Source organism: Myiozetetes cayanensis, unplaced genomic scaffold (assembly GCF_022539395.1).
Source record: "Myiozetetes cayanensis isolate MyiCay16 unplaced genomic scaffold, myiCay2020 scf5-8, whole genome shotgun sequence".
Taxonomy (NCBI): domain Eukaryota; kingdom Metazoa; phylum Chordata; class Aves; order Passeriformes; family Tyrannidae; genus Myiozetetes; species Myiozetetes cayanensis.
Genome location: NW_026087742.1, coordinates 112815708 through 112842897, shown reverse-complemented (window position 1 = coordinate 112842897; position 27190 = coordinate 112815708). Strand labels below are relative to the sequence as shown.

The following is a 27190-nucleotide window of genomic DNA, read 5'->3' as shown; positions in this document are numbered from 1 at the left end:
GGCTGCTCACCAGTGGCCAGTGGTCCTTTGCTGCTCTGCATCTGGCATCTTCTTCAAATTGGGATGAACTAGTCTGCTGACAAGATTTAATTTTTTTTTTTTTTAAAGAAAGATGTTTTGTGAACTTGCAGATTTTTGTGAGCTGCCAAGACTGGCAGAGGGACTCACGTTAGGCTGAACCAACCTTTATATTCACCACAGACAAACCAGACTTTGTCTAGACTTTGATTTTGCAAATGCCTAAATCCCAGTGCACGTGTGCTTTTGGATACAGAATCTGTGATAGAAGTTCCCAATGTCAGTTATAATTGTGGCCTACCTAACCTCCTACAGTGCCCCTAGCTAAGCATCTTTGCAAAGAGCAAGGTGGTGCTGGGGCAAAGCCAGGCTCACTGGGGGTTTTAAAACACATGGGAGACATCAGTAATGCAGCACAGGACTTGGCATGTTTTGCCTGTTAGTGGACTAGGAAAAGCAATCCTACTTAAATAGATAAAAGGGAAGCGTATTGGACCCAGTCCCTGTTGAGGCAGGGTCAGGGCATGAACTCATGTGAAAACTGGCTCTGCCAGGGTTTATTTCCTCTGATCCGATCAGGCAATGGAGAATGGGGCGGGGGGGACTCATCAGGCAAATTTCTGTCCTTGCCCGTGTTCTGAGTTGGCCCATGGCCCTTATTCCTGTCATGGTCAAGGGTTACTCTGTGCCTCTGGGGCAGAGCAAATGGGCTCCTGCCTGGCTCTTCCAGGGGAGAGGGCAGAGCATCTTTCCCATTGTCATTGCCACAGCTGTAGTATGTGTCTTATGCTTCTGCATGTTTCTACTCGAGTCTCGCAGACAAGGTGTTTCTGCACAGATCACAAGCTGCTCTTTATTAGCTTTTAAATGGTCTTTGCTCTACATCACTTCAGAGCAAAGCCTGAAAGCCTCTCCCACAGCATTTCAAAACCACCAGGTAAATAAGCTGGTGACAGCGCTGATTTTAAACCCCTTTGTTTCCTCAAGTGCCTGCCGAGTAGTTTCCTATAAGCTCAGGACTTCCCCGGTGCAGCAGCGAGTGTTTCCCAGCCCAGCCAGGTGTCGTGCCAACCTCCCTGGGGCACAGCCTCCCCACCCCTCTCTCCACCACCGCTCTGTGCCAGCAGCCCCTGATGTTCAGCCGCCCAGCAGCCACAGCAGCCCGACGTGTTGGGATCTGCCTGCGCCGCCTCCCCTGTGAAAGGGCTTCCTGTGCTCTTACCCTGCCCTGCTTAATCAGCGCTCGCTTTGGGGTGTGAATCTCTCCCTTGCTCAGGTTGACAACGGTGCTGGACCTGGCAGTGCTGGGTTAATGGTTGGGCTCGATGATCCTGAAGGTCTTTTCCAATCTAAGTGTTTCAGTGGTTCTATAGGAGCGCCTGTGTTCGGCGCTTTGCCACAGCCCTGGATTAAAGTGCGTCCCAGGATCAGGGAGAGGGGGAGGCAGTGCAATGATCTGTCCCTCCACAGTACCAAACTGGTGTTGCAAAAGTGGTCAAAGGCTTCTTGCAGGGACCTGGGTGCACGTGTGGGCGGTTTTGGCCCAAGAACAGGACAGGCTAAGAGCAGCTGACATCTTCCCTCAAAGCCCTGGCCCCGGGACTTGCATGTTAAAGAAACCCACTGCTCTGTCTCCCTTGCTTGTGTGGGTCTCCTTCAAAGAAACACATCAAAATGAACACTGCTTGATGAAAGTTAAAGGAGGGGAAAGGCTGGACGCCCTCTTCCTAATGCACAGGGACAACAGGATCTGATCAGCAGCTGAGCCCAGGTGCCACTGGGGAGGGAGGTAACACAGGTTTGCACCCCATGAGCACTGTGGCACCCAAAGATGTTTCCTGGCATTTTTGGGGACATCCATGAGCCAGTCTGCACCTTATGCCACCCAGCTGGGGTTCAAGGAGTGTAGAGGAGAGGAGATATCCCCCCACTCCTAATCTCTCCACTAAGGGAGACCTTGCAGAGCAGCTCCCACATGCCTTGTTTTTCTTGCAGCCCTGTCGAGCAGAGCCAAGGTGGTGCAAGAGATGAGGCAGGAACGAGAGGGCTGAGGTTTGCCTCCGGGCCTCTTTGCAATCACCCAGCAATTCCCTCCCCTTGGCCCAGCAGCGTGTTTGAACCGCAGGCTTGTTGAGTCCTCCCGAGGCCTGTAGGAACACGGCGCTGAGCGCCCCATGCTAAGCAGCAGGTAAATAAAGCTGCCTGGCGCTGGGAACAAACTGCTGCAAAGACAGGTAATGCAGCAGGGGCCATGCTATCCCCCGGAGGGCAGAGGCTGGGATGGAGGAGTGAGGAATGGGGATGGTGTGAGGCACCTTCCTCGTTGCTGGGGCTCCTGCACGGGGAGCTGGCACCAGTGGGTGCTGGCAGGAACCCAGACTGTGCTGCCACAGGTGTGTGGGCAGAGGCCACGCTGAAAGATCATGTCTACAGACGAAAAGGTGAAGGTTATGGTCACTAGAGCCATTTCAGTGCATCTTATTTCCTGACATTCGTTGCTCCTTGGGCTGAAGGAGCCACTAGGGGCCGTGGTCAGAAGCCCTAAGGGAGCAGATTGGCACGGTGTGCACAGAAGCCCTGCAAGCAGCCTCTGCCTGATTTTGGAGGTGAGCAAGAGGTGCTGATGTTCATCTTCCAGCCCTGTCTGATGCATGGGAGCAGTTAGGCAGCACAGGGGACCTGGAGCAAGGCTCAGCTCCATGGAGCCCTCCATGCAGTCACACACCACCTGCCAAACCCACCTCCCAAGCCTGCAGGGTGTTTTGAAGGACACACCTAAGGTTGGAAAGAGACAAAGCAATGCCTGTAAGCTTCAGGTCAACAGCCCAGTTAGGACTTGAACAAAGTTAAAGGATGCACAATCAACCAGAAAAGTCACCCGTAGGAGACCTTTACAAAACAGCGATTCCCAATTGCTGCATTAGTGCTAATTTAGCAACCCCATTCACCCCTCCTGCCCCCAAGGACGGCTGGTTCACAGGGACAAATACCCACTGCAACAGTGGCAGCATGTCATTGCAATCCCTTGGCTGTTTTTCTGTCCAGTGCCAGCTGTGTTGCCTTCTATGTAATGCATAGCTAGTGCCTGTTATTGTGAAAGACAGCATGGAAACAAAGACTCATGAGTGTGGCCTCATGTTTAATTAGAAGCTAATGTGCTATTATTATTAGGCACCGAAGGAATGTACTAGCAAAGCAGTGCTTCAGCTCCCTTAAAACCATTTTATAAGTGTACTTTCCCCTTGCCTTGCTGGTGTGAATGACCTTTATTACGAGGTGCAAATCTGCTGTCCCCTGGTCTTACAGCACTTTTGCAGTTCAGGCAAATACTGGAATTAAAGTATCTCAAATCTCACTGTTCAGGGTACTTTGGAATAGAAGGGAATGGTGTGTGTTAGGCCAGGCCAAGGGTTTAAGCACAGTGCTGAGGGGCCAAGTGGTCTGTGGTTGCATTTGCTATAATGAGAGACTGATTAAGCACAGCTTAATGAGACATGACCACCTTGCTGGTCTCAAAAGAAGCTGAAAGGAAGCGGTAGGAAAACTACAGTTTTGTTTGTTTAATGAGAAGCCTCACTGTGAGCAGCTTTAGGAGCTTGCTGGGTCTGCCCTGCTCTGCTAGCAGGGGTATTGCTTTGTAACCTCCATGTATTGGCACGAGCGTGGCTTCACCACCTACTTGCAGTGGGTGAACTGTCTTAAAACTCAAGATGGAGCTCTGAGCAACCTGGTCTAGTGAAAAGGTTTCCCTTCCCATGGCAAGGGGGTTGGAACTGGATGATCTTTAAAGGTCTTTTCCAACCCAGGCCATGCTATGATTCCATGATCATTAAACAAGTGACAGTTGTGTGCTGATGCCGGTCAAGGGGTGTTCAGTTGCTTTAACAACTCCAAAATACAGACGGGTATAGAACACAATCTTTTATTAATAACAGATCACATTTGTACTTTGAAAAGAGTGAAATTAAAAGGTGTATTAAAACATACCCACTCTAAGCAATCTATTTTCTTCAGTAGAAAAAAAAGCATACAACAGGTAGAAATCCTATATACACAGTATATCAGTCTGGTCATCAGCCCCTCCAAACATTGCTTTGTAAAGTGGTACAACAGTGTTAGAATATACCATCCAGTTCCAGTCCAGTATGAATTTTAGCTTTTGACTTCTTTATTCAAGACAAACCACTAAGCACTTAGTTCAGCTTACTGATTTTAGAATACATACAAGCTGGTACTGTATATGAAGACACCAGTGTTAAGCTTTTACTTCTGCTTATTATTTTTGGAATCCTGCATTACGTCTGCCTCATAAATTTTGAGTACGTGGAAAAGTGTATAATCAATGATGTCTCCACTAAAAAAAGTACCAGAAACATGATTAACTGTATCTTAAATAGCCTTTTCCTCATCTCTTGCATTAACTTCAAGCAGATTGGTGCTTTGTTTGTTCTACACTGGAGGTATTCAGCCCAAAACACGGATCACTGCAGTAAACCAGAAATCTATGCCATCTTTTTTTTTGGTTTTGTTTTGAGGAAAATAAAAAAGCATACCATTAGTTCTTAAATTAGTTTGGCACATTTAAAAAAAAAAAAAAAGCAGGGGGATCCCACAAAGTCACTTCCTTCTCTCACAACATTCTCAGGAGGGGAATGTCCAGATCCAGCCAGGGCAGGGCATGTGCAGAATGAACGATACAGACCACGGCGTGGCAGGATCCAGCTCGGGGCCTTACACCTGGCCTTAGTCCACCTGCAGTCTCATCACACATTCAGACTTCTGCTAGCTGCACCTCAGTCCATCACTGACACCGCTGGTGGGGTCACTGCACAGCTGCAGGAGGCCCTGAGGAGCTGAGCTCCAGCAGCCTCCTCACACCACGTACAAAGGCAGCACCTCTGGCACCTCTGGCTTAAGTGTCACTCAGCAACACAGTAAGAGAGCTATTGCTGCTCTGCTGAGCGAGGGGCAGCAGGGTGTGACACTTGGGCCGCGGCAGGTCAGTGTGCGCCCCGTGCTTCAGGAGGACCTCGACTGTTTTGGCGTGCCCCCCTCGCGCAGCCAGGTGGAGAGCCGTGAACCCTTCGCTGTCAGGCACGTTGATGTTTTCTGCGCTGACGAGTTCCTCCACCACCTCAGAGTGCCCGTTTTCCGCGGCAAGGTGCAACGCTGTCCTGTTTAGCGGGCCCCTGGCCAGAACGCTGGCCCTCTCATCCACCAGCAGCTTCGTCGTGGCCAAGTGGCCGCTGCGCGACGCCAAGTGCAGGGCCGTGTACCCCTCTGCCGTGGCCGCCTCGATGTCCGCGCCGTGCTTCAGGAGCAGCCGGGAGGTGCTGGTGTGGCCGGTTTCGGCAGCGATGTGCAGGGCGGTCTGCAGGAGGGCGTTCCGGACGTTGACATCCGACTCCAGGTCTATGAGGAGCCGGGCCACGCGGTAGTGCCCTCGCTGGGCGGCCAAGTGCAGCGAGGTCCTTCCGTCCACGGTCTGCACGTTCACGTCCGCTCCCCGCTGCTTGGCCAGGAGCTTCACGATGGGCAGGTGGCCCTGCCAGGCAGCGTAGTGCAGCGGCACCCAGTCGTCCTTCCCCTTGACGTTCACGTTGACGCCTCTCCTCAGCAGGATCCGCACGATGTTCTCCTGGCCGTACTGACAGGCTATGTGGATGGGGGCTCTGCCTTCAAAATCGACCTCGTTTAGGGAGGCATTCTTGTCAAGCAGCATTTTGGTGCTGAAATCATCCCCGTTTTGGGCAGCAAAGTGAAGGGCAGTCCACTGGTCCTCGTCTTTGGCATTAACGTTGATTTTCCTAGCCATGATCAGCTCCACGATGCTTTTGACTTTCTTCTCAATGGCTATGTGCAGAGGGGTGGATCCTTTCTTGTTGGTGAGGTTGGGGTTAGCATTGTACAGGAGGAGCCATTTGACGCATTCTTCTTGACCAGCTTCAACAGCCAAGTGCAAAAGGCTGGAGTTCCCATCTAAAACAATATCAACATCTTGGGGCTGGAGGATCTTCATCAGCTTGCTGGTATCTCCAGACAGAATGGCCTCCGTTAGCTTCCTCTTCTGTATGTCTGTAGTACCGATATCTAAATGGATATAAGGAAGAAAAATGTTACAGTGAGGGTGGTGAAACACTGGAACAGCAGGTTGCCCAGAGAGGGAGGTGGCAGATGCCCCATCCCTGGAAACACTCAGCTTAATCTAGTTGAAGATGTCTCTCCTCATTGCAGGGGGTTTGGACTAGATGACCCTTAAAGGTCCATTCCAACCAAACTGTCCTATAATTCTATGGAAAAGACACCATCACATTTCTGATACCCATCAAATCTTACCTGCCCACGGCTAACAGATGTGCTGGCTTCAGCAATGAGTTGACTGCAAACCAATCCACCCTCCTGTCCCTTAATAGTCCCAGAACAATTTCAGGTCAGATTGGGAACTCCACTAACTCTGTTTCTTGTGACATGATGACCAAAGGATGCTGTGGTTGATCTCCCTGCACTAATCATTGTTTGCTCAACTGTTTTTTGCAGCACTAGACTGAAAAGTGAGGGGATCTTTATTACATCATTCACAGGGGCTGCTGAGAAGGTGGCTTGAGGCTTCTCAAAAAACAAAGGTGGTGCTCAGATTTAGGCTTGGTATAACCGAAAAAGCCACAAACTCAGCTGACCTGACTGGGCACTGGCTTTAATCCCACTTCAAGCAGGACACTGGACTATGTGACCTCCCTTCCAAACCAACCTCTACATGACTGATTCTACAACTGCTTTGATGGGAGTTCAGGTCACTCCTTTTCAAAGAGTAAATGAGATTTATTATTTCTCATTAGATCACTGTTGGGAACCACATAATTTTTTTTTTTAATATTTATTTTTTTTCTTTTAAATGACTACCTCCAGTAAACAAATTTGTAGTGCTGACAGCAAGAGAAAGCAAGGCTAACAGTAATTTCCAGAATGTTATTCTTTACATGACTACTCTCCAATCCAATTACTCCCATGCCCCAGTCCAAACAACTACAAAGAAAAACTTGACCATTACCTGAACTCTCCCTTTCAAAGGAAAGGGAAAGGGAGCCTCTGGATGAAAAAGCTGAATCTACAGATGAAACTCCTGAAAGCCGCTTGTCACTGGAGGCAAGTTTGGACTCAGAAGAGCTGCGGCTGAGATCCTCAGGGCCTTCCATAGTCTGTGAAATCCCTGAATCCAACTGGGACAGTAACTCTGAGAGACTGTAATCCTTAACTGATGGTAGAGCAGGCTCCTGTTTCTTCTGGGACAGTGCACAAATCCCCTTCAAGAGAAGCACACAAGCATTTTAGAAAGGTCAGCAAAGAAAACAGAGCACGAGGCCCTACAGAAGAAACATAAATTTGTGAATCTGCAGGTAGCCTTTAAAGACTATTTGTATTAAATGAAACCTATGAACCAGGTCACTGAAATTTTTCAGAAGCAGGAGGGCAGCTTCCATCAGTATTCACACAGCCAGGAAAGCCATGTGCCTCTTCTGTCTACAGTGTTTTTTAAGATCAGTCACACCCACGTCATTCCAGATTTTATTTCCTAACTGTCTTGCTCTCCCTCAACAGAGTGAGATCCGCTTGCATTTGGTGCTGCACTGAGGTTTTCCTGAGCTGGTTCCATGCACCTGCTGTCACTTTGGCATTCCAGTCCTTCACCAAGAGCCACTTCTATCAGGCAAGGCAGTGCTCAAAAGCAGCAAAGAGAAGGTTGCTTGGGATGTTACAGGTCACAGAGGAAACTGTTCCTCACAAAACCCATCATGTTTGAACGAGAAGTGGAAGAGAAAATACCTCAGGCTGCTGCTCCGGGGAATTCTTGGTGTCCAGGTCCTGAGTTATCATCTCTTTTGTTTCATCTTCTGGTTTTTCACAGAGGGCCTCTGTTTCTGAAGTGATTTCTTTGAAGAAAGTAAGAGAAGGTTTTAGGGTTTTCTTAGAGGAGACTTTCTGAGATGCCTTGCTGCCTCTCTCTAGCAATAGAACTTAACAGCTTTGAGATACTGTGGGAGAAGGACTCCAATTCTGACTATTCCATCTAACACCTCACCAGTGGGCACAAGTGTGCAGCAAAGCAAAATGTGCACAGGGCTCCTCAAACAATTCATTTTTACATTCAAACCAGGCTGGTGTTACACAGTGGCTACGCTGCAGGACTGACTGTGGAATGAGAACCAACGTACTGCTGGCAGACTTCGAGATGTTCATTAAAATATGGGGTCCCTTCAGTCCCCACTTCTTGTTTGAGCAGGAGGAGAGGGAAGAGGCAAATCTCTCCCACTAATGCTAAATGGTGAAAGCACATCTGAATTCCTAACAGGTGCTCTGGACAAGTTCAAGCCTTTCACCAGAGTTGCCTCTTATTGGCAGAAAGACGACGGTACAAATTGTTTCGTTACAAGAAAAAAATCCAGTTTCTCAACGCACAAGAGCAAATTTCAAGAGCCAGGGCTTTCAGTGCTTTGGTATGGTGAAAACTACACCAACTCCAGCTTGCCCTCTGTCCCAACACACACAGAGTCAGAAATGAACACAATTTCTGCCTAAATGGATCGACTGGTTCAGCACAAGGCTCGTTCCTGACCTGTTTACATAACACCATCATGGTCAGACATGTCCTCAGATAATCCCTTCCTCCACAAATGAGTAAGTGGCCTGTATCATTGTCTCTGCCACACAATGTGCTCTATTTATTCTGTCACAGAGGTTCGCAGCATTTACCCCAGGGATTAGCAGAGTCCTGAGCAATAACGTGACTCACAGAAGAATAAATGGGTAGCCAAGTTAGGAGGAAATCTTACCTTGAAATGTTGGCCGTTCACCAGGATCATCTTGCCAACATTTTTGCATCAGTTTGATCAAGTTATTACATGAATGAGGTCTGGATTTGGAAACAGCAGGTAGCTCTGGGCGGTGGCCTTTAACTACTTTTACCATAATATGTAAAATGTTGTTTTCCTCTGTAAAGCAAAGGCAACACAAATTAAGATCTCCCTGCAGAAGGAGTCATTTCTCTTTTTGTCTAAGAGCATTAACAGTGCTGAAATTTTGTTTTCACGCATTTTTTTCCAGAGTTCTTACCAACAGGGGGGAAAGAAGTTGGTTCTCTTCTCCTACAATACATTTCTCAATGCAGTAATACCTGTCCCCCACGTATCAGCTAAAAACAATTGTCCATGAGTGACTGTACTCTTTCTCCACCCAAAAAAAAAGACACAGAACCAGAAAAAAAACCCCTCGAACGTTTCTTTGCTACCTCTCTTTGTATTTTCATACCTGCTGTGAGAAAACTGAACCTTAAGTTTTATTTAGGCCAAGTACCTGAACTGTTCATGAAGGTGAAGGAAGAACACAAATCAAGAAGTGCAGTAATGTGGCCCCTGACTGTGAATCAACCACTGGGCTAAACGGAATCTCTTTCACTGGGAGAAAAAATTAATTGTAGACTGGAACTTGTTCAGACATGTCTGCTATACATAGACCAGTCACAGACACAGGAAAAGTCATAAAGAATAAATAGCTGCCTGTTGAGAGGTGCATTTACTGTGGGGTGGAACAAGGCTTATTCTCACAGACAGCTTGCATTTTTTTTTCTTTTGTTTTTTTTAAGGAACAAATCTGTACCCACCATCTACAAATAAACTAGAGAACCTCTCTAGAGAGAGAAAACAGCAGAGTTGCCTGCCAGGTTGGCTTTGCCAGCATATCAGAAGTCTGAGCAGGCCACACATTAACGTGGAGCTTTGTGCAGAAAACACCAGCAGGAGCAAAAAGGGGCACACAAGGACCCCTGCAGCAATGTGGGCTCTGCTTTTATGAGTAGGACACAGGAGGACTTGTATTTGTGATCAGAACTGGAGAACTTAAAAGGTTTTAACCACACAAGCGTGCAGGACTTTGGAGGTCATGCACATAATCTGGGGCTGGTGGGGCAGGAAGTGTGCTTATCAATGGGAAAATGGAAAAAAAAAATTCCAAGACAAACCCACGACTTACCTGCAAAAGGCTTCTTTTGTGTAAGAACTCCCCAAACCACAATGGAAAAGCTACGAACAAAAAAAAAAAAATTATTTCTAGAAAATAGCTTTTTTTTTATTTTTTAAACAAAGCCAAAAAATTCACAGAAGTATAATTTATTTTCCTAAGTTATTTTCCTTGTCCCTCCACTTCTGCATCTAATTCAGCTGAACACACCCAGCAAGATGCAGCCAAGACCCGTGACTTCAAAGTCAAGCCTTAGCAGGGAGGAACCTGAGGCAGCAAACAGAGGGACTTGCTGGAGGCTGCCAAGTTCTTGGTAGCATTTACCAACCACCCCACATCAACACCGACAAAATCAGAGAGCAGCAGAGCATTACAGTGGATTTAATTTAATGCTTCTACCCTGCAAGATGGCTTTAAAGAAACACATTCCATTTAGAATAAGATGTATCTTTTCGATCTACAGCTCTGATTTCCTCTTCCTAATCATCCTGGCCGTGAAAGAACAGCCAAAGACCTAGTGATGAAATCCACTGAAGATAACTAAGAATTCTGTCACAGACTCAAGAAGTAGGTCAAGATGTACCTTTAGATGGGAAATTAAAGGTGGGCAGAGTGCCTCCCATGCCAGTTGCTAATAAATAGCTTCAAGACCAAGGATCAGATGAAGGGTTTTTTAAAATCCTCTACCCTGTAAAGGCTTTGCAGAAAAGCAAAGCAAACGTGACACGTTGCAACATGAGGCTCTAAACTAGATTTAGGGGTTTCACACTTAATCAGGTTTTTATAACCAGAAAAAGAGGTCTCGTTTTGCAGCATTACTAACAGTGCTTTTTAAGCGTTTTCGTAGTTAACTGACCTGTACACGTCATGTTTGGTGTCAAAACACCTGTTTTTCTCTTTGATGCGCTCCGGAGGAAGGTAGGCAATTGTGCCACACAAGCCATCCATGCTGATGTCATGGGAATGGGACAAGCCATTGCACTTTGCAAGTCCAAAGTCAGAAATCTGCAGGGGGAAAAAATAAAAAAAAAAAAAAAAAAAAAAAAGAGGAGGGGAGAGGGGGAAGAAAAGTACAGGGTAACATTAGATTTTTCAAGGTGTTCACAAAAATTTTTCGGCAAAGAACTAGAGATGTAACAAACAGGATGGCCCAACAAATACAGTGAGCTGCTGTTCAGAAATACTGAGCCAAGAAAACATCTCTGGAAGCGTAATGCCATGGTAGGTGATGGTTAAGCTAAAAGAGGCAAATAAAATAAAGGCAAGCAGTTTTTGCAAGCAGCAGCATGTCAGCCCCATTACACAGCAAACACAACAAACAGTCAAGACAATTTATTGTAATTTAAACCCAGTCAAATTGAGCTAGTGCAAACTACTTTAATGTAATTATTGGTCCTGCCACCCCCTTTCCCTACGTAACCTCACGTTGTGTGCTGTGTTTAAACATCCTGGGCTCTCCAGCGAGCACCAGAGAATTGGCCTTTCAGGTATCACTGCTACACTGACCATGCCAACAAGGACCAAACCCAACACCAGAGCCACCAAGCGTTTAAAAAAAACCAAACAGATGAAAATATAACACACACACACATCCAAAACCCACATAGGGAATTCTTTTTGGCAACTAGGAGATACAGCAAGTTGGAGCAGTGACGCAGTGAACGCAGCTGAGACGAACAAAACAAGTGACAGCAAGTTTATGAAAAGGACACACCTCCACTTTAATTTGAAGTGTCAAACAAATATGCATTCATTTGCTCTCAAGGGCATACCAATCGTTGAGCAAACAGATAGGCAAGGAATTTCCTTTGTCTTAGTTATTTCCCACTGGACAAAAATGTCTATTATGCGAAGTGGAGATTTCAAGGAAAGTCAAGTCTTTTGAGACCACTCAGCCCACTGATTTTTGCCTACATGTTAGGTAAGATTCCCCCTCACCTCAGACTTCTACGTGCTTTTTATCTAATAAATACTCAGGTCTTTCAATGACTCATTCCCCTTTTGATCTTCACAGCTTCTCCTTTGAGAGAGTTCTCCCTCAAAACAATAAGCATAATTAAAAAAGGCTTTTCTTTTTTTTTTTTTTTTTAAATAGGCTGCAACTTTACACTTTCAGAAGTTTGTCTCTAAAGATACCACAAAACTAGTTGTAACATGTGTCCATTACTGGAAAGGGAGAAAACTGCTGCCAGCTTCAGCCTCCTGGAGAACAGGCAGGTTACACAGCCATGCTAGGAATCTCCCTCTGCCATAAAACAAACAAAGCAACCCACACAGCCTCAGGAAGAACCGCTCCCATGGACAAAGAGCTCATCAGAGGCATTCTCAGGAGATGCCCTGTCCCCCAACACACAGGTATATCCAACCTGCTGTCCATCTCTGTCTTACATCTGTAGGGCAATGTGGGAATGACTGGAGAAAAAAAAAAAGAAAGGGGAAAAAAAGGGGAAAAAGAGAAAAACGTGTAGTCAGCTGGAGGAATAGTTGCTTGTGGGGTTACAGTCTCAGCAGGGGATTGCTGGACTCCTCAACAAGCCAAGCACTGGAGTTCAGGAAAGCAGCAAGGAGTCAAGAAACCCAGGTTTGCAATCCAGCTTAACCCAGGGAAGAGCTGAATCGACCGCCCCAGGAAGTGCTGCGTGAGTTTGGGGCACTTAGTGCTCCACAGGAGAACAAAAGCACAGCCCCAACATCCCACAAACACCGAGGTGTCAGGGTAAGGAGTGAACCGAACGCTGCAAGTCTGAACGGATCCGACTCGGAGAAGCGCCGCTGTCCTTTGATTAACGTGGAGCAGAGGCTTGGAAACACCTCGAGAAATCCAGGCATAATTAAAGCCATTCACCTTCCTCTTTTATCTAAACAATGCACAGCGTTTCCTACTGTGTCAGTTAAGAAATAAGGATGAAACGCAGGCACAGCACAGTGACACTCCTGCGTTCAGAGCCAGGGAATCCAAGGCTGGGGGCGAAGGCAGGAGCTGAGCATGTTAGACAGAAAAAGTCTCAGTCACCCTACAAACTAAGAAACAGCTAAAGTACACAGACTATCCCCCCTAGCCCAGCAAAAACTTCACCTTGTGGACCTGCCCCTACCCACTGTGAAGGACTGGGTGTAATGACAATTAATAGGAAAGCCCTGCTCTACAGGTGAATTCGATCGTACCAAACTCTGCAGAGAGCACTGGAAATTGGGCAATTGTTATCTTGCAGGCTGCAACGAAAACAGTGATATTCTGCAAACAGCTTTCTGTGGCTTTTATTAATTCCTCCAGGGTAAATTTTCCACACTGCACGGTGTGTTTAGTCACGCAGTTTCTTTAAACACCAGTGGGAACTGTGCAGTGGGTGGAAGATACAGCCACTTAACTTACCTATTTTGCCTTCAAATTGCTTGCCAGGTACCTCGTTCTGCAACACAAGGCACCCCTGCTGGCGCAGGCAGTGAGAGTGGAGCAGCCCTCCCCACTCCCTCCTCTGCATCCCCGCTATCCCCGCAGCCCACTGGTGGGATCTGCCCTGGGAACCCGTAATCTCGCTCCTCCCATCAGTTATTTCTCTTCCAGGTGGATCCCACCATGCTTCAAAAAGCACCCGTGGTATCAGCAGGGCCGAGGGGAGACACGGAGGCGACAGAGGCTTCATGCAAAACCCGCGGTGAAGGGGTAGGAAGAAGAGAAAAGAAAACCTTGGCCAGAGCCCACGCAGACGGTGGTGGGATGGTTCATGTTCAGACAGCTCTGCTCGTTAAAGGTCTGCATGAGAACAGACACGTGAGCACCGGCTGGGGAGGGGAGCTGCACGTGTTTTCCTTCCTTCCCAGCAACACTTTACTGAGAGATCCCAAGATCTGAAGATTTGGGTTTCTTTCTTTCTTTTTTTCTTTGTCTTTTTTTTTTCTTTTATTAGTTTAGTTTAGTTTAAGTCGAGCACACGGTGCTACACTGCCCTTTCTCTGTATCTGTCGTTTGTGGATTTTTTTTTTCCCCCATTCTGGTTTGTACAAAAACACTCACTTGCAAAGTTTTAGGTGGTTTGGGTTTGTTAAAGTATTTTTTTGTAATGTTTTGTTTTTAAAACTAGAAGATATGCTCACGTAACTACAATGGTTACTACAGTCGGCTATTCCCAAACACTGCAGGGATCTAGCTTGGAAATCAGTGCTTGGAAAGTGTTTTCTTTAACTAATGACTCCTGACAGGCCATCCTGAACTGTGCCCTTAGCTCCTGATGTCCTGAATGAGCCCCTAGCTCCTGATTTCTGCAAGTAAGACTCAAGAAACCCACTGCCATGGACTCAGGGACGGAGTTCAACAAAAGGTTTTCTTCATCAAACAGGTAAAATCAACCAGATTAATTTTTAATCGCTTGCTGGCACATCCAGTATTTGTCTCTGTCCAAAGTCTGTTGTGCACTTGGATGTTGAGAATGCCATCACATCTGTCTGCAGGGTTTTCAGATGTCTAGGGGTGGGAGGGTTGCTTTGTTTGTTTGTTTGTTTTTCTGGGGCTGGGGAGAAAGGCTCTCTGTTTCAGTTTTGTTCTTTAAGAAAGCCAGAAATTTTTAAGAAATATGCACAGGTTTGGGCTACTAAAAATTATAATTCAAAATTAACTCAAAGTATAGACACAACCAGCACCTGAACTTCAAACCCAATGACATCACTTCAGTGTTTATGAACACACTTCAGTTAGCTACTAAGAGAAGTCTTTCTGAAACAGGCTATATTTCCATCCTTTTCCAGTCTGCCCTACTCCAAACCCATTTCAGGTGGGACATTTGTAATGCTTCTCCTCAGAAGCAGCACAAACCAAAGCCAAACATCCATTTTAATCCATCATAAATCTGCATTACTGTAACAAGGGTGGTTTTGTTCCCTCCCCTGTGCCACCACAATTAGATCAATCAGAGAATTGATCAAGGTGCAAACCAGCTTTGTTGGTTGGGATTAAAGGGCCATACAACAACAGCCCTGCGTGGAAACCTTGATGAGGAAGGGTGGGAAACAGCCAGAAGGGACACACAGAATAAAGACTCTCCTCATTTCTAATAACAGGAGAGCAATTGCAGCTGATAAAAAAGTGGCTGTGCTAACTACAACAGGCATTGTAATAAAGAGAGACAACTGCTCTTTATCAGCCTGGCCTCTGGGTATCACTTGGACCTACAGTTAACCACCCACATTAAGAAGATTTCTGATCAAGAAATTTGCCATCTGACTAGGCTGCCTCAAAACCCACGCTCAGAAATTCTGCAGCCTCTTCTTCAGCTGAATCAGGTAAAAGTGAAGACCACTTCTACTATCCATGTTTAGCGAGACCATCAAAACGGCACAACACAGCAGCAAACCTCGCTCTCCACACTGGTTTAAACTGGAGAACTGGGGAAGGGATAAAGCAACTACAGCCAGCTGAGGGCAGCTCATTCTGCTTCAAGTTCTTTAAAGGCAAAATCTGGGAGATGAAAAATAACTGGTCGGGCTTGCCCCTGTGTGTGCATGAACCCACACATACACACGTTTCTGTCTATGTGTGTGTACACATATATATGACAAGATGAGGAGCTGCAAAAAAAAACCAGGCTGGAGAGCAAGAGAAACAGAAACAAGAGAAACTTAAAAAATTGCTTTTGCCCTAAAGTTGCAGGTTGACTTCATTTTAAATACCTGAGCAAAAAGTAGCACTCCAGACCATGAGATACTGAAGATAAGAAATCTGGGAAGCAGCAGAGAGAGAGAGCGAGCGAGGGAATGGGCAGCTGGCAACAAGTCAGGGTATGAGAGTTCTGCACGTGATGGGGTGTTTAGTCTCCTGCAGAGGGCCCTGGGCAGAGATCACATCCAAGCAGGGATCACAGCAAACCCACAGCCCACGAGGGCAGTGCTGGAATGTGGCACTGCTTCCCCTGTGCCAGCGATTGCCACATCACAGGTAGCGCAGGGGAGACGATCCACAATGCGCACGGAGGGCAGGAGAGATGAAGAACAAGCTCATGAGAAGTGGTGGAGTTGAGCAAAAAACAGGTGTTAAGACAGCCTGTAAATATTGGAAGGCTGCATATATGCACTGGAGAAGGGGGCAGGGAGGATCTTGGTACAAATTGAAGCAAGAGGTTGATAGTAAGGAAAAAAAAAAACCTGCAGGCTGATCCCTGCTAGCAGAGCCTGCCTGGGTATGGAATAATCCTCCCAAGGATTATTCCCAAGGATTAATCCTCCCATGCTGCTTAAGGCAACCAAGATGGAGCAGGACATGGTAGGGAAGGGAGGTCCCACCACCAGATCACACAGAAGGATGCATGAATCCATCCTCCAAAAAACCAGCAAAGCTTCACCTTGTGAATGTTGCACACATTATACCCACGTATTTTAAACCAGCAAGGAATCCCCCAAGGAGCCTCTGGTGAAGTTAATATCTCTCTATCTATATCCCTGCTCAGGCTAATCCTGTCCTCTTAATTACCCTCCCAAGGACAAAATTCAGCACACACTTATGTAAGACACAGGCTTTTATGATATGGAGGCACCCACTTGATGATAAGTTCTGTACAACACCACTGTGTTAGTCATCAGCCTCACTCGGGGCTTTACAGTGAGTGCTGTCCTCGTAAAAGAAGGAGGGTGTGTTCCCATCTAACTCGAGTATGGCACAGCAGCATTTCTAATGTGCTCCACTGGAAGGCTGGCTGTTTCCTGGCTCAAGGGCAAACAGTTTGTTGAAGTCCTCCCTACCTCCAAACTCTTCTTTTGCAGCATGCAACATCTCTTCGCTCACCTTAGGATGCTGTTAGGGACAGGTCACCTACTAAATTAATGCTAACGTTTAAAAAACACCTCAATCAGCAGCTCCAGTCGCCTTCCAGCAAGAAAATGCACATTAAATCAGGCTGCAGGGTCTGAAATTTAATTATGAGTTTCACATCACACAAAAAGAAGGTTTGGGGCCACACTTTTAAAGTGAAGGCGCCTCACAGAACACATTTGTCTCTTGTTTTGCATATAGGTTCTTATGTCTGCTTTGCTGCTTGGAGGGGTTCCCAAGATACCTGCAGATGTAAAGGACTGCTGGCTGGAAAAGGTTGGGATTAGACCATTCTTTTCTGAACTTAATGGGAAGGGTCTGAAGACCTTCATGTGTTTCGTGTATGGAGTGAGTAGCAACAGTTTAGGGATGCCAGCAATGACCTCACCAGAAGCTTTTTTAATTTTTGTACATTTTGCACTTTGCCCCCTGGTATTACATCACCACCCTGCTGTACAGCAGGCAGAATATCAGGCACTTCAACCTCCTGAAACAGTGAGAAAAATACAGCCTTCATATCTTGGCTCATGGATGAGTCAAGAATTAGGAATTTAAGAAGTTATGCAAGCAAGCATGAACTTTAAGTAAATAAATACCTAGCACAGGCCTCTCAGCACCAGTGTGTGAGAACAGGCTTTCAGCAGTTCAAATCCTGATGTTCCTGTATTAATAGCATGACCACCTGTAGATGCCTCCTGCCTCAGAAAGAAAATCCTTCTAAGAAGTAAAGCACTCAGAGGCCCAGTAAAAAAGGTGAGATTGTCACAGGTGTGATTTCATTAGAGGCTCACTCCTCTCACAGCTCCAACCCTCTCATGACATCAGGAGAGATGTCTTTATTCAATGAAAACTTCATTTTCAGAAGGGTACAGCAAGACCAAAGCCACTTGACCAGTGAGGGGGACAGGAAAACATGGAGCAGATGGATTATGGCACTGCTAAACAAACAAACAAAGAAAAAACCAAACAAACCCCAAACAAAAATAAAACAACAAAAACAAACCAAACCCAAAACCAAACCAAACCAAACCAAACCAAAAAAACCAGGCCCTAAAAAAAAAAACCACAGAAAAAAGCTGTATTTCAGTCTTTTTCCTCTCCAAAAGGAAAGATGAGAAAGCAAGCACAGCATCCTTGGTCCAGCTGTCAAAACAGAACCTCCAACAGAGAAGGCTAACAAGTTTGCTGGCTTACTCTGGACATGGACACTGAAAAGAATTTTGTGGTGTTACAGACATAAAAAATTCCTTTAAGTGACCTCTGGCACACAAGAACAGTCAGGACAGAGATACTTCTTCACTGTACATGCTCTGAGCAAATGAAAGGGGAAAATGAGTTGCCTCTGGGAAGGCTTCTCCAGACTCCAGCTATAAATGAGATTTGCGTATTTAGTGGTGCACACAAAGCCAGAAAGACCCAGACAGAACAAGGCAGACACTGGGAGCTGTGGAGGTGGCAGAGATGATTTAGAGGTTCACACTGCTTTTCTCTCCCTGTTCTCATCTGCCTCATGACCTTACTGTGAGGAAATTTATAGCAGGATCCATTAGGTCTCAAAACCAGAGTTCACTGCATCCTTCTAAAATTTCAGGTGAGTTCTCACAGGTTTGCTAACTGTGCTTCTATTTATGTACCAAAATGGTGCATAATCAGGTGGATTTAGTTTTGGGTTATATTTGGGTGTTTTTTCACAGAGTGTTCTGAGTTGGAAGGGACCCACAGGGGTCATCAAGTCCAACTATTAAGTGAATGGGCCAGACAGGAACTGAACCCATAACCTTAGTGTTATTAGCACCATGCTCTAACCAGCTGAGCTGATCTCAGGATTTAAATCTGGAGACTGGCATTTTCTAATTCAAAAGGAGCGCTGCTGGTTTCTCCCAGGCTTTGGCACCCGACAGGAGCCACGCAGGAATATCCCAAGGGGGGTCCCTGGCACAGACTGTCCAAGTGCATACCTTGACGTGGTAGTGGGCATCAAGCAGGATGTTTGCAGGCTTGAGGTCCAGGTGGAGCAGAGGAGGGGACATGCAGTGCAGGAAGTTCATCCCCACGGCTGTCTCGTGGATGATGCGGAAGCGCAGCTCCCAGGGCAGAGGCTCAGAAGCCAGGAGCTTCTCCAGAGACCCCGTCTCCATGTATTCCATGACCAAGCCAACCGGCTCTTTACAGATGCCATAAACAGGGAGGATGTAGCGAAACTTTGCCATTTCCATCTTCCTGGCTTCTTCCAGTAACTCCATGCGCTCCCTGGGTAGAAGAACGGAAGGTGAGGGGTGGAGTAGATGTCTCTCCTCCCACCAAACGTGCACAAAACATTTCTTATAACACTGAACACCACATTTCACGATCACCACTTGACTGAACCGTGCTACACCTCACCAGCCTGCACTCCAGGTGTGTTTCCACGTTTACTAACCTTGGTTTTTATGCTTCTAAGGGATGACAAACAGGCGAGGCACACACTTCCACAGTGCAAATATCCCGAGCATAAAGCCCATCTCCCCGCTTTGATGTTTATGCTGTGCTGTTAAGAACGAGGACAATACATGCAGAGCCCAGATTTACCACTGCTTTAAGTCCTTGGGCTAAAGTCATTAACTTTTTGTGAGTCATAAGGCTGAGTTAATCAGGAGAGAGCACGGACAGCATTGCTCCAGCGGCCATGCTCCGACCCAAGCGCTGGGAGAGGAATCCCTGGGAGCCAACATTTAGGGGAGCAAGCTGCCTGCTGCAGCCAGGGAGGCACAACAAAAGCCTCCCTGTCCTCAAAATACAGATTTGAGAGCTCCATCACTGTGCTCACTCAGTTCCAGCAGATGCCAAAACCTCCCGGTGCACCATTTTAAATGATGTAACAGGCCCGGTCCCGGCAGGTGTAATGAGCACCCCGGGTTGTTTACAGGTCACTTCAGCCTGACCCTGTGGAGGGTTAAGTGTTACTCAGTCCAAGCTGCAGCCTCCCAGGTCAAGACCCTTAATTGCTGTGCCCTTCTCCTGCACCTCACTCACAGCATTCACCCTGAAACAGCCCACAAGGACCCGCTGGGCACCAAACTGAAAAGGGGAAAGCAAAACAAGGGTCCTCTCCCCAGTCTGACTGTGTCCACAAAGAGGGGCCACAAATGGTGGATGAAAGAACCTTCAGACTCTAAAAACTGCCTTATTAGCGATGATGAACAATTCCCAGAGCAGCTTGGGGCCGTGGGTACTGATGCATCACTGTTGCTGTCACCCACCGATGCACAAGAGGACACAGGGAGGTCAGACAGGTCATATTTCCTGAACAGACCCTCTCTTATTTCACAACAGCTCCTGCAATGTACCCAAGATGTGCATGCTATTTAATGGAGACCAGCACCTGAAGGAACAGGAAGAAGTTTTAACACAGATGTGTGGTAAGCAGAGGGTCTTACTTTGAAAGGGAAAAAAAATGACATTGCTTTGGTGCTCCCCTACCCCGTGCAGGTGGTGTTGGGTTGACCAACTCTCCTGGGAGATATCAGGGTTTAAACATAAAGCCCAGGGAGCACATTCTCAGCAACTGCCACAACTAATCAGAAGATGCTTGTACCCTCTGCAAGGCAAAAAGCTCTGTTGCCTGGAAAACACCCAGAGACAAATCCTGCCCCAGCTGCAGTTTGTCCCCTGTGCCACCAACAAGTGATGCCAGTTACTGCTGGAGCCTCTGCCACAGCACAGCTTTCAGCTCCATCAAACTTCTTTTTTTAAAAGGATTTAAATCCTAGCTAGAAGCACTCTGCTCTTCTAAGAAGAGAAACGCCAAGCCCAACCTTCGTGCAGCAAAGTCTGCCTTTCCCACGTGTCCCCCCCGTGCCTGGATGAGTCGGGGGCAGCACACACCACTGGCAGCCCGCAAGGGACCCTCAGTGCTCCCACGTGGGAGCGATTTTGGGAGCTGTCATTTGGCCCTCAGACTCCACATCAGGACACTTCGGTTCCCCTCTGCTTTGCCTGCTGTGGGATGTAAACCCAGCCAGGGCTGGGAACACGGTCTGCTGCCTGCTCCTCACCTGCTGCAACAACCTGATTCAGGCAACACTTCCCACTAAGGGCAAGTCGAGCTTAGCCAGAAGCACCAGACCCATTTCAGAGGCAAGATCAGGCTGAAAAGTGGTTTAAGAGGGACGTACAGGCTGAGAGAAAAATAAAAAAAGATAAGGGAAATCTCTCTATTAACCATGTTGGCTCCTGCTGCTCCCTACAGCAACTTTCTTGTGAAATAATTGCCTTTGCAGACAAGTACCCAGTTTGCTCCTTGGCACGCTGGAAGGGAGCGCCCATGAATAACACAACCAACTCCTTGCCCCCAAGCCACATGCATAGCCAGCATAATTCACCCGGCCTCGGCGGGCTGAGCTCTGGAGTCAGGGATGTAAAATACCTGTCTGAGCCCTCCAAGCCAAGGCAAGAACCCAGCCACAGCTAAAGTCTAGCAAGAACCACCAGACTCCCGGGGCTGGGGTTCCGGGGCTACGAACAGCCTCAGAGAGCATCACCAAAAACACAGAGACCGGCTGCTCGAAACGGGGCATTTTCCCTACAAAAAGAAAATCTTCAGTTTCAACAAAGTAATAATAAAAAACTCCCTCTCTGCTGCGACCAGACGCGGTTAATTGAGTGAATTAACTGACTAACTAACAGGCCAAGTGCCCTTTATCTAATTTGCCTGTTTAAATAAAGCCCCCATACAACAGTTGCCACCTTTATCACTTTCCCGTACCCAGCGCATTCAAAACTGAATCAGACAAGCGGTCTGGCACAGCCAGGGGGAGACAAGCCGGCTTTCAAATACCTTTCCAAAAGGCCCCTGTCACCTTTTGAAAACAGAAAAAGGAAAGAAGACAAAGGAAATAAAGAGAGGCAAAACAGTCATTAGCCAAGTGCTGGAGTGCACTTGCGTTAATCATATTAACACAAACAGCTCGTTAAAACAAGATCTCCTCATTCAGGCAAAGATCAAAGGTCTTTCCCTTCCCTTTTCCCTCACAAGGTGCCACTGGCAGTCGGCACAGACTGAGGTGTTCTCAGTGCGCCCATCGCCTCAATACACAAGTGCTAAGGCTGCAACAAAGGATGCTGCAGGGATCCTCCAAATTCACATTTAGCAGATCAAAGGATGGGATGGAGGGGTGTGTTACACTGCTCAGTTACTCCTAGCGCTTAGGAATTATTCTGCACTATCCAAAGTGGAGGAAAAGAAAAGCTCCAGGTGGGGTTTCTCAGTCAAGAGGCACAGGAGTAGTCTCTGTTATAATAGTTTCTTATGTAACACCTACACGATTAAAGAGTCAGAATTATCTTCTCCAAGAACCTTGGCTCCATTCCCCTCCCCCTCCAGTACTATATCCTACCATTATGGTAATAAAAATTAAAAAAAAAAAAAAAAAAAAAAAAAGGAAAAAGTGAAAAAGGAAAAAGGGAAAAGGGGGAAAAAGAAAAAAGGGGAAAAAGAAAAAAGGGAAAAAGGAAAAAAGGGAAAAAGGAAAAAAGGGGAAAAGAAAAAAAAAGGGAAAAAGGAAAAAGGAAAAAAAAAGAAAAAGGAAAAACGGGGAAAGGAGAAAAAGGAAAAGAAGGAAAAAAGGAAAGCTTGCACACAGGACAGCTGAACTCATGTAAATCATGGGGTGCACGCACTTCCCCCTATAATGGAACTAGAAGACAGGGGCACACACATCAAGAGCTCTAGCACTGGTGCCAAACAGCATCTCTGTCAGAGAAGTCAATAACAGAACAGCGATTTGCAAAGCAATCACAAATACTACATGAATGGGAGACCTCTGACACCCTCAAAAGAGCTGTCTGCTTCCACTCAAAGTCAGACCCCAAAGAGACAGGGCTGCATTCCTTGGATTCTGCAGGATAGACAAGGGACTTGCTCTTGCCCACTGCCTCGCTCCCCAGGGCCCAGCCTTTGTACCACAAACCCTGCCACAAGAACAGCAGGAATTACGACTGTATCTGCATTTGTGTGTGTCCAATCTTTATGCCCTAGAGATAACACTGTTACAAAAACACAGCTTTAAACTCACGAGGCAGTCCTTGCAGTTTTATATTCCCCCACCACTGCCACCACATTTCCCTAATGGAGTCTGACACAGAGCAGTAAAAGTTGCTCCAGAGAAGCTCAAAAAAGGCCCTGAAAACCTGTCATGGGGCCATCTGTGTGAAACAACTCCAGAGGCAGAGCAGCCAAGCTTCTCCCGGCCCAGGGGAGTCAGGAATGCAAAACCTGCTGGTGGTGCAGATGGGGCTCCACAAAATTATTAACGCCTCTGAATTTCTTCAGGAACTCTTTCCATCTGCATGGTGGCAGATGTTTTAAGGGCATACAGTGTCCTCTGCTCTGCAGGGAGCATCTTTAACGACCTGCACGTTGCTGACCCTCAGAGAAAAATATGAATAAGAGAACACAAGAAAAACCACTGCATGGTCTGTGCAGAATATGTTGGGGAAAACAAAACAAAACAAAACAAAACAAAACAAAACAAAACAAAAAGAAGCAGATCTCTTCTTTCAGGTTAACAGATCTCAGCCCTGCTAACAGACCTCTGTAGCACAGCCCTGGTACCAGAGGATTACAGGTTAAACTGGAGAGCCAGGCTCACCTCTACTCCTTAGCAGCACAAGGAGAGTGTTAGGTTCTACCTACACATCCAGAGGCCGCCAGAAGAGATGTTTATTCACCTTCATCACCTAAATAAACACAGATGCCGCTAACAGCAAGGCATTTCTAAAACCCCTTAAACTTCTAAGTCCTGCTCCACTCCCAGATCCGGGATATGCAGACGGAGCTACACACGGGGCTTTGCTAATTTTTTTTTCCCCAGTGAAGACAAACCTTTCCACCTCCACAACCCTGCAGTCACCCCCACCAGCAAGGAGCCCTCTCCAGGAACTGTTGCCTCGTTCACACCCCGTTACAGTCTGCACAGTTTTATCTTCAGATGTAAGAAACCCACAAAGGATCCTCTTCAAGATTCCCACCCTTTTTCTCCGGACCACACTTCCATCCCGGCCCACGCCAGGTAAAGAGAAGTGACTTTGCTCTCTCCACTGCGAGTCCTGGGGGAGAGAGGCTCCTCCACCTTTCTTTCACACACTTTTCCTTCGGACTTCCACTGAACCTCCCCATCTTGAGAGCACCCTGAGTCATATTTGGGAAATGCAGTCTCAGGGGACTGGGGAAAGTGGGAGCAAATAGGGTGTTAGGAATGGAATTTGGCTGGATTGTCTGAGAGGGCTTGGGCTCAGAGGTAAAAGCACTTCTGGCTCTGCATTCAGTTTTTCTTCTGCTGGAGGCCACTTGGCTCTGTGATGTGATAATTGCCAAGGGAATTACTCCAAATCTCTCACTGTCTGCAGAAGCACAGCGAGGGAGACTACAGAGCGTTACCGCCACCAAGCCATTACAAACGGGGTTTTAATGTGGTACCAGGTAAGTACATCAGAAAAAGCCTCCGTGTTTTCCAGTTAATGGTTCTGATACCACTGGCAGCTCTTCTAGCTCTTCACAGGGTTCCAAGTAACAGCTAGTCGAGTTAATCTCCCGGATTAACAGTCTAATTACACGGGCTTGTTTCGACCTGCGGACTAAAGAGGTAGTGTTTGATTTTGTCTGTGCCCCCCACCCCAGCATTTGAATAGCACAAGTTTATTAGAACAGTTTTGGGTGAAAAGTCTCAGTGGAACCAACTCCCGAAAGGGGTTTGGCAGAGCAGCCCAAAAAACAAAGGACAACTAATAACAACAACAAAAAAAATTCAGCTAAGCTTTATTCTGTAAGGCCAGCTGTTTCAAAGGCCAGGAACCTTCAAATTTCTAATCAATGCTCCCCCCTCAAGCATCTGAAGCACAAATTCCTACAGTAAAATAAATCAGTGGTTCAAGTACTGGTTTATTGAAATGATTCAGAAGCTGCAGGAGCCCCACGCCCTCAAAGTTCCCAAATTCTCAAGGCATTTTTGCTTATTGCAGTGGATGTTTGTATGGCCTTCCACTACGTGCACACCTCATAGCCACTGAGGGACAGGTGGTTCCCTACTGCACAGTATATATTAATATACAGTTGTGGTAGCAACTCTCAAAATTAATTGTTCATATTAAAATAGGTGACAGCATCCTTTGACTAACACTGAAAATTAACTTTTGGTGTACATTTCCAGATGTGTTCTGAAAACTAAAAGTGTAACAAATGTTCTGGCTTATTTTTAAGACATGTTTTAGTCCTAACTGAAAAATTAACAGTGCTGTTTTGATCAGGCCTCAATAACCATCAAGCCTGAAATCTACTTTGAAGTTTTAATGGTAGGGGGCCTTCCAGGTTAACCCAACAAAACACCCTCTGCAACATTGAGATCTTTTTCATTTTATTCATGGCCAGCACAGTTACCCTATGCATATATATTAAACTCTCTCCTTTCTTAAAAAGAACATTTAATTTTATTTACTATACTATATAAACCATGCCTATAGCAAAGTCAACAATTCAGATAATGCAAAAGATGCCCCACTACCCCAGAAATCTTGTAGAAGATGGGCTTACAAACATTTTCAATCTTGGGGCAGCTTATCTCCCTCCTCCTGCAGGGACCCCAACAGGGAAAAACCTTTTGTGACCAAAACAACCCCACAGCTCAAAAAATGAACTGCAGAATCAGTCTGTGAGTTGGTGGAGATCCCAAAGATCAAGGTGGAGCTGGAAAAGCTCCACGAATGCGACTGGACCCTACTCACCTCCTTCTGCACAGATGCCGACTGCTGGAAATCACCCCTGTCCCTAAAACAGAAGGATGGTTCTAAAGATGCATCTGACAGCCTGGAGAGCTGCACTCCATAGGCCCCCATCCCTGGAAGTGTTCAAGGCCAGGTTGGACGGTGCTCTGAGCAACCTGGGCTAGTGGGAGGTGTCCCTGCCCATGGTAGGGTGTTGGAGCTGGATGATCTTTAAGGTCCCTTAGAACCCAAACCATTTTATGATCCCATACACAGCATGAGCACAGCCCATCGTCCTCCACCTCGGACCACAGCTACTCACAGAGGGCAGGTGGGCTGGAAGGGCTTCCCATTGTGCGATACCTTCTCCTGCCACACAACACAGCCCAGGGAGGACTCACCCTGAGCACACAGGCACAGGGAGAGGCGCTGGCCCTGAGCTGAGCGTGGTGAACACATTTCCCAGCACGTCTCCTTTCAGCACCCACTCCCAAAAGACGTCAAGCCCGCGGCTACAGCACCCACACCCCAACGCCCCCCACCCTAAACCTGCCACTACCACGCAGGAGTCACAGCTAACACATCTGCGAGCTGAAGGACTGCTCTGCTCGGGGCAGGGAGCCCACTGAGAAGCCCCTGGATCCCACTCAGCGTTTCCCGTTCAGGACTGGCTGCCACGACCTTTGGAGCCGCAGCTTTAGCACAAGCCAACACACGCACAACCTGGGCAGGGCAAAAATGCTTTCCGAGTGGCTCCGAGGGAACAGGCAAGGCACACGGAACATTTAATCCTATCTGCTGCTGTCGGAGGAGAGGGCTGTGAGGCTGGCAGGGCTGCGGACGGGGAGCCCTCAGTCACCCCGCGGCTCCCCCCACAAGCTGCACATCCACGCAAGGGCAACCGCAGGGAGCTGTGGGGCAGCTGAGAGCTCCGGGATGCCCCTGTGGGAAAAGGACCGTCCGTGTCCCCCCCCCGCCATTCCCCTCGTCCTGTGGGACTTACTTCTCATCCACATGGAGGCTGGGCGAACACTTGATGGCGAGCCAGGTCTTCCAGTGGAGGTGCCGCACCTTGTACACCTGCCCGAACCCCCCCGAGCCGATCTTCTCCCAGCTGCTGAACTCGCTCTCCTCGAAGGTTTTCAGCAGTCCCATGGCCCACGGGGAGCCGCCGTCCTTGGCCATCGCTGCCGCCGTGCCCGGACACCGCCCGGCTCCGCCGAGCGAGCGCAGCCGCCGCTCCCTCCCTCCCTCCCTCCCTCCCGTCCGCCCGCCCAGGTGAGTCAGGTGAGTCAGGTGTGTGCCGGGGGGACCGGCCCGGCGTCACTTCCTGGGCCGGGCGAGTGGGTGGGTTTTCCAGAGGCCCCTCTTGTCCTCGGGGAGCTCGGGGAGTGCGGCAGTTCCCAGGTTGCAGCTGCCCCGGGGCAAAGTTCGTGTCCAGAGCTCCTCGGGCAAAAGAGATGGTTGAACCGTGACAAATAAGCTGTTAAATAAAGGCCCAGGGGAGCACCAGCCGCTGTACTCCTGCCTTTTCGTCTTCCCTTGCTCAGGGAACCCCGTGTCTCCATCCCTTCTCCTGCGCATCCCGCCCGGCTCTGCGGGACTCCGGGAGCCTGCACGGCGTGG

At 47.5% G+C, this 27190-nt stretch overlaps 1 protein-coding gene across 1 annotated transcript; it reads right to left on the bottom strand.

Moving 5' to 3' along the window:
* Window positions 1-3959: 3959 nt before the first annotated feature.
* RIPK4 (receptor interacting serine/threonine kinase 4) lies at window positions 3960-26779 on the bottom strand. Its single transcript, XM_050332803.1, has 8 exons — window positions 26568-26779; window positions 18787-19078; window positions 10886-11034; window positions 10042-10091; window positions 8847-9005; window positions 7840-7946; window positions 7067-7319; window positions 3960-6108 (listed from the first exon to the last, which is right to left on the bottom strand). The coding sequence occupies exons 1-8, from the start codon at window positions 26747-26749 to the stop codon at window positions 4931-4933; spliced, it is 2370 nt and encodes a 789-aa protein (XP_050188760.1). The 5' UTR covers window positions 26750-26779; the 3' UTR covers window positions 3960-4930.
* Between the last annotated feature and the right edge of the window lie 411 nt (window positions 26780-27190).

Bases quoted from the DNA above. Each gene is read 5' to 3' on its own strand.
- RIPK4 (XM_050332803.1), bottom strand. From the start codon at position 26,749: ATGGCCAAGGACGGCGGCTCCCCGTGGGCCATGGGACTGCTGAAAACC. The intron at 11,035-18,786 runs GTATGCACTTGG...TTCCCCCTGCAG, and splicing joins ATGCCCACTACCACGTCAAG to ATTTCTGACTTTGGACTTGC. The intron at 7,947-8,846 runs GTAAGATTTCCT...CTTTCTTCAAAG, and splicing joins TGAACGGCCAACATTTCAAG to AAATCACTTCAGAAACAGAG.